Below are 15225 nucleotides of genomic sequence, written 5' to 3'. Positions count from 1 at the left end.
AGGGTGGGGGTGGGGACGGGGTGCGTTTTAACGTCCGCTCACAGCGGACAGAGATCATTTAAGGTCTTGTCTGAAAGACTCATAGAAACCAGCGAGGGGATGAAAACAAAAGCCCACCCCAGTGCCCAGCCCCCGCGGCCACCCTCACCCCCGCCTGGGGCCGGGGAGCCCCCAGACTCCGTGCCGGGTGTGCCCGGGGAGGGCCTCAGCATCTAGATGTCCCACAAAAGCCCCAAGCCGAGCCCCGGAACCCGTCGGCGGGGTGGGGGTACGGGGAGCCGGAGCAGGGGGCGGGGTCCCCGCGGAGGGAGAGAGCATCATGAAGGAGAAGAATCTCAGAAAAGCACTACCCTAGATTCTGTGGCGCTTCATATATATATATCTGTATATATATATATAGATATAGATATCTGTATATAGATAGATTTTCTTTTTTTGTGTTTTTGGGGGGGTGGTGGGTGATTCTCTCTCTCTCTCTCTCTCTCTCTCTGTCTCTCTCTCTCTCGGGTTTCTGTTTTCTCTTTTTGGTTTTCAGGCAAGTCCGGCCGCGAAGCTGCCGTCGGCGGTGGCCCCGGCGCCCCCGGCGCCTCCCCCTCCGCCGGCACCCGCTACATTCAACCTGCTCAGGCCGTCGGCGCCCGCCTCCTCCTCGTCCTCGTCCTCGTCCTTAAAGTGCTTCTCCTGGCCGTTGCGGCGGCCGTCGGGGGAGCCGGCCGGGGCCGCGGCGCCGGGGGGGGCGGCGGCCCCCGGGGAGGGGTCGGGCCCCCCGAGCGCCCCGCCCCGCACGCGGGGCTTGCGGCCGCGGCGCGAGGGGACGCCGTTGCAGCCGTCCTTCTTGAGGTGTCTGTGCAGGTGGTCGGAGCGCACGAAGGTCTTGCAGCAGCTGTCACACTGGTAAGGGCGCAGGCCGGTGTGCACGCGCATGTGGTTCTTCAGGTCGTAGTTGTGTGCGAAGGCCGCCCCGCACTGCTGACACAGGTACGGCTTCTCGCCCGTGTGCTTCCTCATGTGCACCTTGAGCTTGTCCTGCCTGGGGGGGGGGGCGGGGGGGGCGGGGGGGGGCGTCAGCGGGCGCCGGGACCACCCAGCGCCATGCGCGCGCGCCCGATGGCCGTGGGCCGGGGCCGTGGGCCCTCCGTGCCGGGGTAGGGACAGTCCCGGGACACCTGGCACCCACAGGGGCTAGAAAACACCTGGCACCCCCCCCACCCCGACTCAAGTGGCAGAACCTCTCCAAACCCTTTCTCTTACCCACAGAAGGAGGAGAATGACGGGCTTTCGTCTCAGGGCTCTGCCTGCGGCACCTGCATTCCCCTGCAACACTAGGCATTTACGGAGTGCCTGCTGAATACCAGACTCTATTTCCAGTGCTGAGAAATACTACAGGGCACGCGGGTGTTTGGTAACAGAGAGGGTGGCCAGCTGTCCTGGTCGCTTAAGACTGAAACGTCCTGCATCCTGGGGCAGCGGGTCTCCACCCCACGGCCCCCCATCTCCGTCAACTCTCCCAGCACCCCTGCCTTTCTCTGCTCCGGCCACACTGGCGTCCTGGCTGTCACCACAGGCGGAGCGCAAGCCTACTTCAGGACCTTTGCACATGCAGTTCGTGCTGCCTGGAGCGCTGTCTAACCAGATCTTCATATCTGAATTCCAGCTCAGAGGCCACTTCCTCAGAGAGGCCCCTCCCCACCTCGCGCTCCGCCCGACCCCACCCCACGGCCCTCCCGCCACCACCATCTTATTCTCAGTCCTGTGCCGGTTTCCTTGTTCCTCATCTGTCTGCCTGACCGGACTGTGCGCCCCCAGACAGCAAGGTCCGGGTGATCGCGGGGCCCCTCCCTGCCCCTCCTGCCCCACCGGGAACAGTGTGGAGCGCGCAGAGCTGACCAACGTAATCAGCCGGAAGGCAACTAAAGTCCAGGCACCAGTCTGTCCGCCACACGGCAGCCACTGCTCACTCGCGGCCCTGAATCCTCGAGACGTGGCCCGTCCAAACCGAGACGGGCCACAAGGCACCCTAGATTCTGAGCGCTTCCTTCGCTTAACGCGTAAGTCTTTGCTTAACGTGTAACATAAAGCGGCTCACTTAGAAGGTTGTGAGTCGATTACACGTTAAACGTTAAGAAAGATGGATGTAAAATATGGCTCAAATTACTTTCACCTGTTCCTTCCTTTCACTTTCTTTTGGAAAATGCGCCTGCCAGAAAATGTAAAATCACAGAGGTGACTCACATGAGCTCATGGCAGAGGATTCCTGCCTGAAACCCCAGGGCAGGGGCAGAGACCGGGGCCTCCAGAACCCTGGCCGGCATCTGACTGGCTCCTTGCTGCGGCCTCTTGCACCTCTACGGCTCAGCCATCCTGGGGCTCTCGCTTTTCACACCCAGCACAGTGGTCAGCGCCAGGACCGACAAACTCCTATTCACTCGTCAAAGCCCCAGCTCAAATGTCCCTCCTCCTCCAGGAAGCCTTTCTCACTCCTCAGAGGCTTGGTCTCTCCAAGGCTCTTCTAGCCCCAGGTGTCCTGCCTCTGGCACCACCCACAGATCGCTAACCCTTTCAAGCCTCCCTACTGCTCTGAAGTTCAAGGCCTGGCCCTTTGCAACCAGACCCCTGCCTCCTCTCCAGCCTTCTTACCCCCATGTGAGTCGACAGAACTCAGGACACAATGAACTAACTCCTCATTCCCTGGACTAACCGGGTCTGTTAGCCCTGGGGGGGTGCAATGGTCAGGAGCTCCCTCCCCTCCACCTCCCTCAGAGTCCACGAACGTGGGCTCCCGCTTGCCCTGTCCAGATCCCAGCACCAGGCCGGGTCCACAGGGAACAGCAGGGACTCAGACTGTTTGAGCAGTGTAGAGATTTCCCCTGGTAAGGCTCAGAGAGGCCAAGTGACTTGCCCCAGGTTGCACAGCAGGTCAGGGGCCACACGGTGGTGGGGTGGGGGTGGAAGCAGCCTGTTTCGTCACCCCGAGCCCTGGCCCGGGTAATTATAGCCCCGGCTGCCACAGGCCCCGCTTACTCAACTCTCTAGTGTGAGTCAGAGGGGCCCCTGGCCTGGAGGAAGGCGTGGGGGCTGGGGCCCTGGGTTGGGGGCAAAGAGGAGCCAGGTGGGCACGCAGGAGTAGAGGCCCAGCCTGGTGCCCCTCTCCCTGCCTCAGTTTCCCTGCCTGGCAAACAGGATCAGCCTGAGTCAGGGTGGGGTGGCCAAAACTCCAGGTCAGAATGAAGCCACCTCAGGCCTGTGATTAGGGGTGTGGGACTCGGGGCGGGCGGGGGGGTGGATTCCGGGGCCCTGCTCAGCCTGGTCACCTCTCCAGACCCTGGCTTGCTGAGCCTCTACAAAGCTGTCCGCGCCCCCACCCCCCTCCGGGCCCAGAGACCCCTGAGGGCAGGGCCCACAGCCACCTTAGGACCCCTGTCTGGAGAAAGAGGGAGCCCCCAAGACTAACAGCCCCCCAATCGCACTAAATGGGGGAGTGGGGGCAGGCCCCCTACTAGAACCCTACCTCCCAGCTGGCACCCTTTACCCGTTGCTTGGGGTCCTGGGCCCTGCACTCTGGGCCACACCCTCTTCTCCTGGCCTGGTGGGGAGGGGTCTGGGGGTCAGCCCCTAGATCCTGTCCCCATGGGGCAGGGCCGGGAAGCTGGGACAATGGCCTCTTTCTTCAGCCTGGGTGGGCGTGGCTGGGGGAACCCCAGGGCGGGTGGGGGTAGGGGGTGATGCTGAGTCACCCAGCCTGGCCAGGCCCCTGCACGCCAGCCCCCCACCCCCACTGGGCTGGCCCACGAGACCCAGCCAGCCAGCTCTGGACTCTTAAGATCCAATCACAAATTCCCCGAGCCCGGCCTCCAGCTCCTCCTGCCTGGGGACCAAGCCCAGTGGCTCCCATGCCCATTTCCCTCCAGCTGCTGCGGGGACCCCCAAGCTGAACTGGCCTCAAGGCCTTTGCTGTGGCGCCACCCTCGCCCTCCTCTGGACTCGGCTCTCTGTGTAAAACAGCTGCCACCGCCCCCCGCCCCGCCAACCTGGTTCTCTGCTCCCAACTCGTGGTGTCGCCTCTGGTTTTAGCTCACACACGCCCCATCGCTTGCGTGGGGATTCTGGCACGCCTCCCTGCTTCTGGGCCCCGGGTGCCTAGGACAGGGCTGGGCACCCAGCAGGAGCTCCATAAATGCTGGCCGAGTAGAGCTAGTCCCCAGGGCTCATGCCAGACTCCAGGAGACGGCCCAGGTCCCTGTGCCCTGTGGGGCAGCGGCCGGCTCCCCAGGCAAACATCGGCCTCCTCTGGTCCGTCCTCCGGTCTGGAGGGGAAGAATGCCCCCCCGTCCCCCCAACCCCTGCGACCCCCGGGGCCTTCCCTGAGCCAGAGCCACCCGGGGTTTGCCCCGAGGCCTACGCGCTGAGCCCAGTGACCGCCCGAAACGGAGAAAGCACCATCCCCGGAGGGTCCAGTGGTGCTGTGGGGGCGGGGGGGGTCCCAGCACACCTGGCCTGCCCCCCCCGCCCCCCCCCCGCCCTGCCTGCGGCGCACCGGCTCACCTGGTGAAGCGGACTTTGCAGATGTTACACTCATAGGGCTTCTCTCCAGTGTGGGTCCGGATGTGCCGCGGCAGCTTGCCGGCGCCCTGGATGACCTTCTCACAGATGGGACACTTCTGGAAGGCCTTGGCCCGGATTTTCTTCTCCACCTTCTGCGACCAGGCTGGGTAAACATCCCCGTCGTGGGCGCCACTGAAGTACTTCAGGTAGTAGTCCACGACGCCCTTGTCGTCCGCCCGCGACTCGTCGTCGCTGTCCCCTCCGGCCGCCGCCCCCGCCCGGCCCACCGATGACATCATCTGCTGCAGCAGCGTGCTGGCCGCCAGCCCGTCCGCGTCGGGCCCGTCCCCGTCCCCGTCCTCGGCCGCACCCGACAGGAAGCCCGGAGAGTCGCCGGGCTCGGGGGCCGCCTCCGACAGCGAGGCCGCTTCCTCCTCCCCGCCCCGGCCGTAGTGGCCGTTCTGCGTGGCAGCGGCCGGCGGGGCCACGGGCGCCGGGAAGAGGCCCCCAGCAGGGCCGTCCTCGTCCCGCTCCGGCCACAGGGCCGGGTTGCTGTCGCCCTCGTCCGCATCCCCGGCCGATGGCCGGTCGGCCGGCGGTCCCGGCCCGTAGAAGTCCAAGCCGTTGCAGTCGCCGGCGGCCACGGCGGCCACGGCCGCAGCCACAGCCTCCTTGGTGGCGTCCAGGTCATCGTCGGACGTGCCGAAGGCGGACCAGGGGAAGGCGGCGGCGGCGGGGGGAGGCAGGCTGTTCATGGGGTTGCTCTGGAAGAACTCGAGGTACTCCTTGGCCCGGAGGAGGTTCCGCTGGTCGGTCTGATCCACAAGGTCCAGCTGCCCGGCGTCGGCGCCCGCGTCGGCCGCCAGGATCTGCCGGTCGAGGAGGTCGGCGCACACGTGGCTCACGGCGGGGATCTCCAGCAGGCGGGCGGCACTGAGGATGTCGCCCACGTTGGCTGTGCTGACGGTGAGCGTGGCCGTGTAGGCGAAGTCCATGAGCGCCGTGAGCGCCTCCGCGCTGACGAAGTCGATCTCGTATACGTTCTGCTGGTCCACCACGGCGCCCGACGTGAAGAGCTTCTTGAAGTACTGGCTGCAGGCCGCCAGCACGGAGCGGTGCGTGGGGAACTCGCGGCCCTCCACCAGGATCACCACGTCGCAGAGCAGGCCCTGCGTCCGCTGCTCGTTCAGCCCGCTCAGGATATCGCTGCTGTGGTCAGGGAACGGGATCCCGATGGGGCCGTCCACACCGCCGGCCATCTTCCGCGCCGAGACCTGCAGTGCCGGGGGAGGGAGTGGCGCTTGCGAGGGTGCAGGGTGGCGGGCACACCGCCCGGGGCCCCTCGGAGAGCAGTGCCCCCGCACTCTGCCCCCAGCCTCAGTTTCCCAGCTGCGCGCCAGGGCAGACGGATGTACAGTGCCGCCTGATCAACGGGAGGCTGGGTAGGCAAAACCCACGCTGGGGGCCCGAGAGACAGACCCGGACGCCCTCCCCTCCACCAGAGGGCCCGGCCAAGGGATGACTGGAAGAGGTACGGGAGCACACAGCAGGCGCTCAATAAATGTCTCACAGGCCTTGCTCCCCCATGGAACCGGAGCGCTGGCTTCTGCCCGCACCCCGTCTAGGAGGCAGTGATACAAGGAACCCACTGTGCTTTCATGCCCAGGCCCCTGGCAGTCCCTGCGGGCGGCACCGTCTAGGCTGTGGTGAGAACGGCTGTGGAGGTGAGAATGCGGGGCTCCGGGAACCACACCCACGGCCCCACGTACCGACTCAAACCTAGGATGTGTGACCTGAGGGACAGACTGGTCGTCCATCCCTGCCTGGCCCCTTGGCCTCCCTGACCCTCACTCCTGCCTCCCAATGAGGCCCAGTTCTCGCATGGGGGGGGGGGGCGCGCTCCGAGTCAGGAGGAAAGGGCAAGGCCAAGACCCAGGGAGCGGGCTGTGGGCGTGCCCTGGAGGGGCGGAGACAGTGGCCACACAACAAGCCACTTCCCGCCCCACCGAGCCCCCAGGACCCAGTTGGGCCCTGGAAGCAGTGATGGGGGAAGCTGCCTGACACTCCCCCCCTGCCCCCCCAGACGTAGCCCTTGGAAGCAGAGCAGGGGCCCCCTGTCCAACTCATGACCACCCAACTCCCCCCCAGTTCTGGGCCACCCTGTTTGGCCCGGGGCCTCAGTCTCCCCATCTGTCCCGTGGACAGAGGCCTTTGGAAGACTTGTGGCCGTAGCAGTGGGGGGACACTGTGTCTGTCCTGCCCCTCTCCCCCACTCCCTTTTTCCGCCTTCCCCTGGGCTGTGACTCATCCACCCACTCGGGCGTTTGTGCAACCCTCTGGCTCCCGTCCCCACCCCTCCACCCTCTCTGGGGAGCCCCCAGCTGCCCCAAGCCACCCAACACAACCCACATTCCTTTGGTTGCCCAGCTCTCAGGACAGAGCCCCCCGGACGTCTCCCGGGAGAGGGGCAGGGCGGTGCCTTCCATGGCCTCCTAAGGACCTCGGGACCCCTCTGGCCCCCTAGCCCCACTCAGCTGGAACCCTCCCCCCCCCCCGAGTGGACCACCCTGGCAAGGGATCCCAGGGTTGGCCTGACCCAACCCAAGGGCCTGCCGGGACTGTCCCGACCCAGGGCCGCGCTGGAGCAGGGTCCAGGCCCCTGGGCTGACACAGACGCCTTTGTGTGGCCGCTCAGGCAGGCACTACACTTCCCAGGACGCCTCTCTCTGTGGCCCGCCCTCTTTCCCGCTGACCACACCAGCTGCTCCGCTCCCCCTCGGCTCTGCCGGCCATGCTGGGTGGGGGGAGGCTCCGATGTGTATGCTGGGGCAGGAGATGGAGGGGGCAGGCCCGACCCCGTCTGAGGCTCAGCCACGGGATGCCTCAGAGGAGCCCTATGGCAGCCGCCACCCCCTGCCACCATCTGCCGTCTGGCCCCAGGCCCCAGGGAGCAAGTGGGCAGATGGGCTCCAGATCAGACTGGCTTCGGCCCTCCTCACCCCCTCCTGATCCAGGCCACCAGCGCCTCAAGATGGCCACCCTGGCCCTGCGTGCCATCGCCCCCCACCCCCCGCCAGGTGCTTCAAGGTTGGGACCTGAAATGGTTCAGAGGGTTCACCAGCACCCTCCCCCCGCCCCCACCATGGCTGCTCCACCCCTGCCCTCACTGTGTAGATGTCCCCCTGGCTGGGGGAGCACGCTGGGGCCCCAGACCTGGCGCGGGGACAGGGGCCAAGCCCACAGGGCTCCACGCCTCCGTCCTCTCCAGCTAGCGCCTCAATTTCCCCCACGTAATCCCAGGAGACCCCCCCCCCCGCCCCAGCCCAGCAAGCACTGCTGCCTCATCCCTCACCGTGGAAACCAAACTGGGTCTGCAGACACCTGGCCCCGCCCTCCCTCCAGGACCACAAGCCACCTGCCAGCGGCACCTCAGGTCAAGGCCCCACCTCCCAGGGCCCCTCCCTCTAAGAGGGCAGCAGAAGACCCTGTGAGGGTCAGGCGGTGCCCCGGCAGTAAGAGGCACCTGTTTGCTGAACACCCAGGGTCAGGTGGTGTCCCGGCAGTAAAAGGTGCCTGTTTGCCGAACACCCACTGTGCGCCAGCCGCCACATCTTCTCACCAGTGTGGCTTCCTGCACTCTAAGAGCCCCGGCTGGCACCTGACACCTAGTAGGTGCCCCCACATGAGGCCGTTTCCTCAGTACTAATGACCCAATGAAGCTTCTCTCCTCCAGGAAGCCCCACCCCCACGCAGGCCAGGTCCCCACCCTCAACGGCCAGGGTCCCTGGAGCTCAGGCCCACACCCACCCAGCCCATCTTTCATCAGAGCCCCACCCCCACCTCCATGCGATTTCCGGGGTGCTCAGTGCTGACTTGGCGGCGGCGGCCGAGGGGCAGGCCTCAGCAGGCTCCTCCCGGAGCAGAGGTGGAGCACCCTCTCCCTCTGTGCTCCCCCCCGCCCCCCACCCCCGCCCCCAGCGCACAGTAGGGGCGCAGCACACCGGATGAACCAAAGACCACAGAGCTATGCGCTGGAGTGAGCCCACACCCAGCCCCGCCCACCTAGCTGGCACGCTCCCCGCTCCCACCTCTGAGCTAACCCAGGGTCATCTGCTGCGCTTTTCCCAAGGCGGCAGAACGCAGGCCTGTTGAGCCGTCCCAGGGCCTCCTGCGCACCCTGGGCGACTCGGGAACTAACTGGGTACCTTTATTTCATCCTTCCCGCTGGAAGCCCTGGGCTTTACAGACAAGGAGAGACTCAGAGAGGTGGGGAGGCCTGGGCAAGGGCACACAGCCGACCACAGGTCAGGCCACGGTGAGGTCGGGAGTGCCTTCACCTGGTCCCAGGAGCAAGCGGGTATCACCCTGGAAGGACCCTGGGATTGTGGGAAGAGCATCCTGAGCATGGGGACCAGTAGAGGCAAAGGCCCGGTGGTGGGCACCCGGAAAAGGGACGGAGGAGGAGGCTGCATTTACCAAGCTTCCCAAGGTCAGGTGCAAGGTGAGGGTTGGGGCGGGCCTCCTCCTCCTCCCCCCATAGTCTTCAGGAAAGAGAGGGGGCGGCCAGCAGGGGGTGGGCAGGTAACTGCCACCTGCTGTCTTCCAGAAGGGGGGGGGCAGGGGACAGCTTAATGAGGGGTTTAGGCCTCTCTACCCACCCCTCCACAGAGTAGGGCAGGAAACCAAAGAAGGGACCTCTAACACCCACTATGTACCATGCATGACGGTCTGGGCCCAAATCCCAGCTCCTCCACTTCCAAGCTGTAGGACACTGGACAAGAGGCAGAACCCCTCTGTGCCTCAGTTTCCTCAGAGGTCACAAGGGCCAAGGGGACTGGGGCTGCTCCAGGCCCAGGGTCCCACCCCCCACCTATTCAGCAAACTGCCTGAGGACCTACTGTGTACCACTGCCAGTCCCCAAAGGCCCAGTGAGGCTGTTCACTGACCAGCTTCCTTGCAGAGGGGGGGCTCCGAACTTAACCTCTGAACATTACTCCAGGAGCTCAGCCCCCTCCCCACCTACTGCCTGTGGTGGTAGGCCCCAGGAGCATGTGGTGAGGCCCCAGGAGGAAGCCAGGGGGGAGGAGCCCTCACCTGGAGGGGAAAACCAGGCCCAGAGAGGGTGGGTGGCCAGCCCAAGGTCACACAGCAAGTCTGGTGCCCAGGTGCGGTCGCCAGGCCCACACCCAGCCGCCCCCGCCCCCTCCCAGGCCAGCAGCCTGTGTTGCGAGGTTGGTCCCAACGGGTAACCCCGCCCTGACCTGGTGCCAATCCCTGCCTGGCCCGGTCCCCGGCTTGGGGTTTAATGGGACAGGAATGCAGCGTCCCGATTAGGGAGTGGGGGGCACCAATGGCTCAGGGTGGCTGCCGGGCTGCCAGCCCGCCTGTCCTCACAGGCCTCGCGCCAGGCCAGACACCAGCAAACAAGCCCTCGGCCATTTTATGTGTCCATTTATTGCCCTAAATGGGGAGGGGCTTCCTGCCCAGGCCTTAAAGGGCCAGAGGCAGGAAGGCTGCGGGCCAGTGGGAAGTGGGGGGGGGGCAATGAAGAGGTCATGGGGTTCCCCATCTGACCCCCCAACTCATGGGTGGGGGTGAGGCTCACCCTATTCCCACGCTCTCGAGGGCTGTCACGGGTCAGGAAGTAACAGGCCTGACACCAGTACCGGGTTCCAAGAGGAAGCCCTGGGAAGACAGAGCCACTCGTGGCTCTGGAGTTAGAAGGAATGAGCTGACCATCACCTGGGGGTAAGTAAAGCCAGGCTTCTCAGAATCCCTTCACCATCTAACCCACCCTCGCTCAGGCTGTACCTGCTGGTTCAAAATGCCCAGAAGGGGGCTGGCTGGCCTCTGGGACCCATCCTGTCTCCAAACCTCTCCCTCCCTCCCCCGAGGCCTGACTGCTCCCAGGAGCTGCCTGCACCCGGCCCCCACCCCGGGCAGGTGGAGGGCTAAGCCCGGCCCGCTGGGGCCTAGTGTCCTGTGCCCACAAACCCGCCAGCACCCCCCCACCCCCCTGGTCAAACACATCCTGACGGGAGGTGGGACGGGACTGGTTCTCCAGTTCAACCAGAAAGGCGTGGGTGGGGACACTTCCACCGAGTGGCCGTTCACAGCCTGCTGGGGGGACAGATGGAGGGGCCGGTCCTCTGGCCAGGCTCCTCGCGAGCGCCAGATTCTCCGCAGGGCGCCTTCCGCGCTTTGGGGCGCCGCGCTCAGGACTTGGGCCCCGAGGGCAGGGGCTGCCCGACCCGGGCCGACCTCGATCTGCACGTGGGTCCTCACGGGTCTCCAATCACTGCCCCATTTACATGCAGGTCAGGAAACTGAGGCTCAGGGAGGGGGAAGTGACTTGCCCAGGGTCACACAGTGGAGCCCACTGGCTCTGTACCGCCTGCCTGGTCCTTTGAAGGCTCCTTCCCTCCTCCTCCACACTGCCCTCGGGTACCCGCAAGGGACTGTGTCCCCCTACCCTGGGGGCCCTGGGGCTGAGGACAGCTTATTCCCACGCCCCCTCAGAGCTGCCTCTGCCTCAGAAACTGGAGAGGTTTACCTGAGGTCACACAGGGAGCCTGGGGCACGACCAGAGTCCCGCTGACATCTGTGAACTCAGGGGCCCTGACCCCTGGTCACCAGAATAGGGACCCAGGACTCTCCCAGGCCCTGACACCGCTCGACAGTCACCCAGCAAACTCCTGGGGAGTCATGGGCTAAACCCTCAGGACCACAGATCTGGGCTGATGGCAGAGACGGAGGCTGGCAGAGGGGCGGTGACCTCCCCAAGGAGACCTCAGGCGGAGGTGAGGGCTGGGCTGGGGCTGGACGGCACCGGCCCCCACCCAAGCCTGTTCCTCTGGTCCCCGCTGCCCAGGGCTGTTGCAAGGCAGTTTATGGTCCATCAGGTGCCTGGAGCACAAGGTGACAGGTGGGGGGCTCTGCGTGTCTCAAGTGGCCGGGCTGGCGACACACTCCGGCAGAATCCCCGCGGAGCCCTGAGCTGACCCAGGTGCTCGCTCCATGAGGGAGGGAAGGAGAGGCCACAGGCACCACCCGGGGAGAACCCTACACTCCCGATTTACAACAGGGAGGCGCCGCGGCTCCAAAAGGCCGAGGGGCTTGTCCAAGGTCACGCAGCAGCTAGCGGGTCGTTCGCAACCCCAGACCTCGCGCCAGCTCTGCTGCAGAGGGGCGGCTGGCCCTGAGACTCTTCGAGAGGTGACCTCAGTCATCTTGGGTATGATGGGTCATAAAACCCAGAGCCCTGCCCGTCTCCAGGGGCCAAGGTGCCAAGGTGCAGGACTGTGGCTCAGAGCGGGCAGGGAAGGCCTTAGCGAGCCATAAAAGTGCCTGCCACAGAAGGCTGGGAGGTGAGAGGACAAGGGGCTCGCGCTGTGTGACCTTGGGCACCTTGCTGGCCCTCTCTGAGCCTCGCTGTCCTTTCTGGACAAAGGGTTTCATAAGCCCCAGGAAATCTCTATTTGGCCTCAACCCCCAGACCCCCTGGAAGACAAGGGGGTGGGCGCCCCTCAGCCGCGAGGAAGGAAGGCTTGGGCCTCAACTGGAGCCCGGAGGCGGGACCCCCAGGGTCAGACCCAGCTCCAGCTACGTGACCTTGGGCTGCTCTCTGCTTCCCCCTGGACCTCAGTCTCCCCTGCCCAACACGGCACCTGCTCCGAGGATGGCCATAAGCCACCCCCACCCCCACCCCCACCCCGGGTCCCCACACGCGTGTCTAGCCTCCCCTCCCAGCCTTGGTTTCCTCCTGTGGCAAAGGGGACTGCCACCAGCCTGACCCAGCTATAGGTCAGAGGGCCCCAAGGAAGAGAAAGGAAGGGAAGAAGCAAACGCGAGTACTTGCGACGGCCTCAGGAACCTTCCCCTCTGGAGGGGACGGGGCTCTGCCAGGCCTCAGTCTCCCACACAGAGAAAAGGGCACATCAGCTCCCTGCGGCCACCCCTGCTGCTGCTCCGAGGGCCTGCGAGGAGAGTTTCTCGTGGCTCCCGGCCCGGCTGGGCCAGGGTGCTGACTGGCCACCACGCAGCCAATCAGAACTGAATAATAAACACCCCCCCAAAGTGACCCACGAATTAAAATTTCAGTGTCCCCGTTGGCTCCTCTTTCCCTCATTAGGCATGCGGATCCCAGGCCTCCGCTCTTCCAGTCACCGGCTTCTGCCCCCCCTTCTCCCCTAGGCTCCGTCTCCACAGCGATGGCTGGCGGTAAACAGAGCCCCGAGCCCAGCCGACAAGTGCCAGGCCCCGTGCACTCTAGGGGCCCCACTGGGGAGTGGCCCCCAGGGGAAAATGCCCCCAGCACGGAGCCCAGCCCGGACTCCCCGGACCTCTCCCAAGACCAGCTCTGCCAATAGGAAGTGATCGGCCGGTCCTGCGGAGGCCCCCCCAGTGTGGGAGCGGCACACTCAGGGTTACGCCCTGGCCGTGTTGTGGTGGGGGGGGTCTGACACGGCATCCCGGATGCCCTCTCCAGCCGGCCCTGCTCCCGGAGGCAGCTGGCAGTGACGGGGGGTAGTAAACCGAGCCTGCCACCCATGGGTGAACCAGGTGGGCACTCCCGGGGAAGGGGCACTAGCACTTCTCTCACTTCCGCCGCCTGGCTGGGGGTTGGGGGGGAGGAGTTGTCTGCCTTCCCCTACCGCTCACTCTGCTGGCTGCATTCCCCAAACATTTAGTGGGCGCCCACTGGGTGCCCCAGCCCGGCTGGACAGCAGTCTCTTGCTGCGGTCCACCAGGCACCCCAGCCAGCCAGCCAGCACGGGCAGTGCCACCCAGAACCCGCAAAGGCCTGTGCCCGGGAGGTGGGGGGGGTGCACTGGCCCCGGCGCTCAGCTCAGGCCCCTGCCTGGTTCCCAGGCCCCGGGCTGGGGGAGGGGGCCTGGTTCCCAAGCCAGGGAGGGAGGAAGGGCGAGGGAGGGGGCCGGATCCCACCAGCTCACCCCCTCCTCTGCCTAGGCTCAGGGTTCGCACGTGGTGGTGGCGTCAAGGGGAAGGAGGGGGGTCTGGGCCAGAGGAGACGGGGTCACGCGCTTTGGGGGCGCGGACGGGAGGAGAGGGGTGCTCTCCACCCCCTCCCCGGGGGCCGGAGCCGCGCGGCCGCGCGGGCGGGGCAAGGGGCCAGGCCTGTCCCCCCACCCAAGGCTGAGTCAGGCCCGGGCGGGGGCAGGAAGCGGCCCCCTCCCCCGCCCCGGCCGCAGCGCGCGGCCCCCGCCCCGGCCCGCGGGCCCCCGCCGCGCCGCCCGCGTGGGGGGCTCCTACCTCCTTCCCGGGGCAGCGGCGAGGGGGCCCGGCCCCGGCGGCGGCGGTGGCGGCGGCTGCGGCTGGGCTGGCTCCCTCCGAGGGGCCGGGAGGCGGCAGTGAGCCTGGCCCCGCGCCACCCCCCGCCGCCGGCGGCCAATCCCCACCCGGGCTGGGGGGAGGGCGATGCAAATTACCCCGGATCTGGGTCCGCCCGCCCGCCTCCCCCACGCCCGGGCCGGGCCTGCACTAGGCCGCGCATCCCCGGGCTCGCTTGCGCCGCGCGGCCGCTCGGGCCGCCGCCCTCCCCGGGGAGCGCCGGGTGGGTGACCCCCCCCCGTACCGGGGCGGGGGGCCGAGAGGAGGGGGGCTGGGGACGGTTACACAACCAGGCGGGGAGGGGCCCCGGGGCGGGGAGGGGGCCGGCCCGCGGGCCGCGCAGCCGGAAGCCGGGGACCGCCACCGGCCCCCGGCGAGGGGAGCCCGGCTTCAGGCCCCGCCTCCGGGCCGGCTCGGCCCGCCCCCGCGCCGCGCCGCGCGATCGGTCCGCGCCCATTGGTTCGCCGGCCCGCCGCTCACCGCCCCTCCTCCGCACCGCCCCTACCCGCGGACCGCGGCGGGCAGCCGGCGCGAGGCACCCTGGGACTTGTAGTCCGAACCGCCTGCCACCTGCCAGCCGCAAGCATGGGGGGACTACGATGTCCAGAAGCCCCCGCGGCCGCGCCCGCCCCCCGGGACACTCCACCCCTTCCCTCTCCTTTGCAAAGCCCCCCTCCCTGTTTTTTCAGCCCCCTCCCCCCCATCCCCCATGGAGCTCAATCCTGACCAACTCCAACGTATGCACGCAGTACCGAATAGGCCCCCGGGGGGCGAAAGCACCCCCAGTACCTAGCTGCAAACTTAGCACGCGTCGCGCCCCCCTATCTCCCCACGCCGGTTCCCCCCCACCCTCAATGCGGCCCCGCTTCCCCTCCCCCGCTCCCCGCGCGTCTGGGATCCCCGAAAAGCCATGCACTGGTTGGCGGGGGGGGGGGGGGCGGCTGGGGCATAAGCCCATGCACTTCGCCCCCAATCCCCCTTCCCGGGCGGCGCCCCCTCCCCGCGGTCGGGATCCAGGGAGCTTCCAGCCTCCGGGCAGCTGCCAACCACCCCCTCCTCTGAAACTTGCGGAACGTCCGCGGCTTCCCGGATCTCCCCTTCCCGAGAGGGCAGAGGTGGGCACAGCGCCCCCGGCCCGTCCCCGCCCTGCACCCCGTGCTGGGGGCCGCGCCGGGCACTGACTTACCTCGCGCGGCCGGGCCGGGGCCGGGCCGGGCCGGGGCGCGAGGGGCCGGGGCCCGGAGTTGGGACTGGGCTCCTCGGCCGCTCGCCTCCGGGGTCCGCGTCTCTCGCTCTCCGCCTCTCGCGCTCTCCACTCGTCGCTCCCTCGCT

At 67.0% G+C, this 15225-nt stretch overlaps 1 protein-coding gene across 2 annotated transcripts; it reads right to left on the bottom strand.

The window, feature by feature from the left end:
* Nucleotides 1-461: 461 nt before the first annotated feature.
* On the bottom strand, nucleotides 462-15225 carry ZBTB7A (zinc finger and BTB domain containing 7A). 2 transcript variants are annotated; one of them, XM_039247575.1, is made up of 3 exons: nucleotides 15080-15225; nucleotides 4543-5816; nucleotides 462-1030 (listed from the first exon to the last, which is right to left on the bottom strand). In XM_039247575.1, the coding sequence occupies exons 2-3, from the start codon at nucleotides 5799-5801 to the stop codon at nucleotides 532-534; spliced, it is 1758 nt and encodes a 585-aa protein (XP_039103506.1). In that variant the 5' UTR covers nucleotides 5802-5816; nucleotides 15080-15225; the 3' UTR covers nucleotides 462-531. The 2 variants fall into 2 exon arrangements, with proteins under 2 accessions (XP_039103506.1, XP_039103507.1); XM_039247576.1 differs by lacking the exon at nucleotides 15080-15225 and adding an exon at nucleotides 13816-13996.

The sequence above is a fragment of the Hyaena hyaena genome, unplaced genomic scaffold, assembly GCF_003009895.1.
Source record: "Hyaena hyaena isolate Hyena2069 unplaced genomic scaffold, ASM300989v1 scaffold_296, whole genome shotgun sequence".
Lineage (NCBI taxonomy): Eukaryota > Metazoa > Chordata > Mammalia > Carnivora > Hyaenidae > Hyaena > Hyaena hyaena.
This window is presented reverse-complemented; position numbering and strand designations above follow the sequence as displayed.

What these genes read in the sequence shown, in the direction of transcription:
- ZBTB7A (XM_039247575.1), bottom strand. Translation starts at nt 5,801, where the DNA reads ATGGCCGGCGGTGTGGACGGCCCCATCGGGATCCCGTTCCCTGACCAC. An exon ending in TGCAAAGTCCGCTTCACCAG is followed by an intron (nt 1,031 to 4,542) that starts GTGAGCCGGTGC and finishes CCCCCCCCCCAG; the next exon opens with GCAGGACAAGCTCAAGGTGC.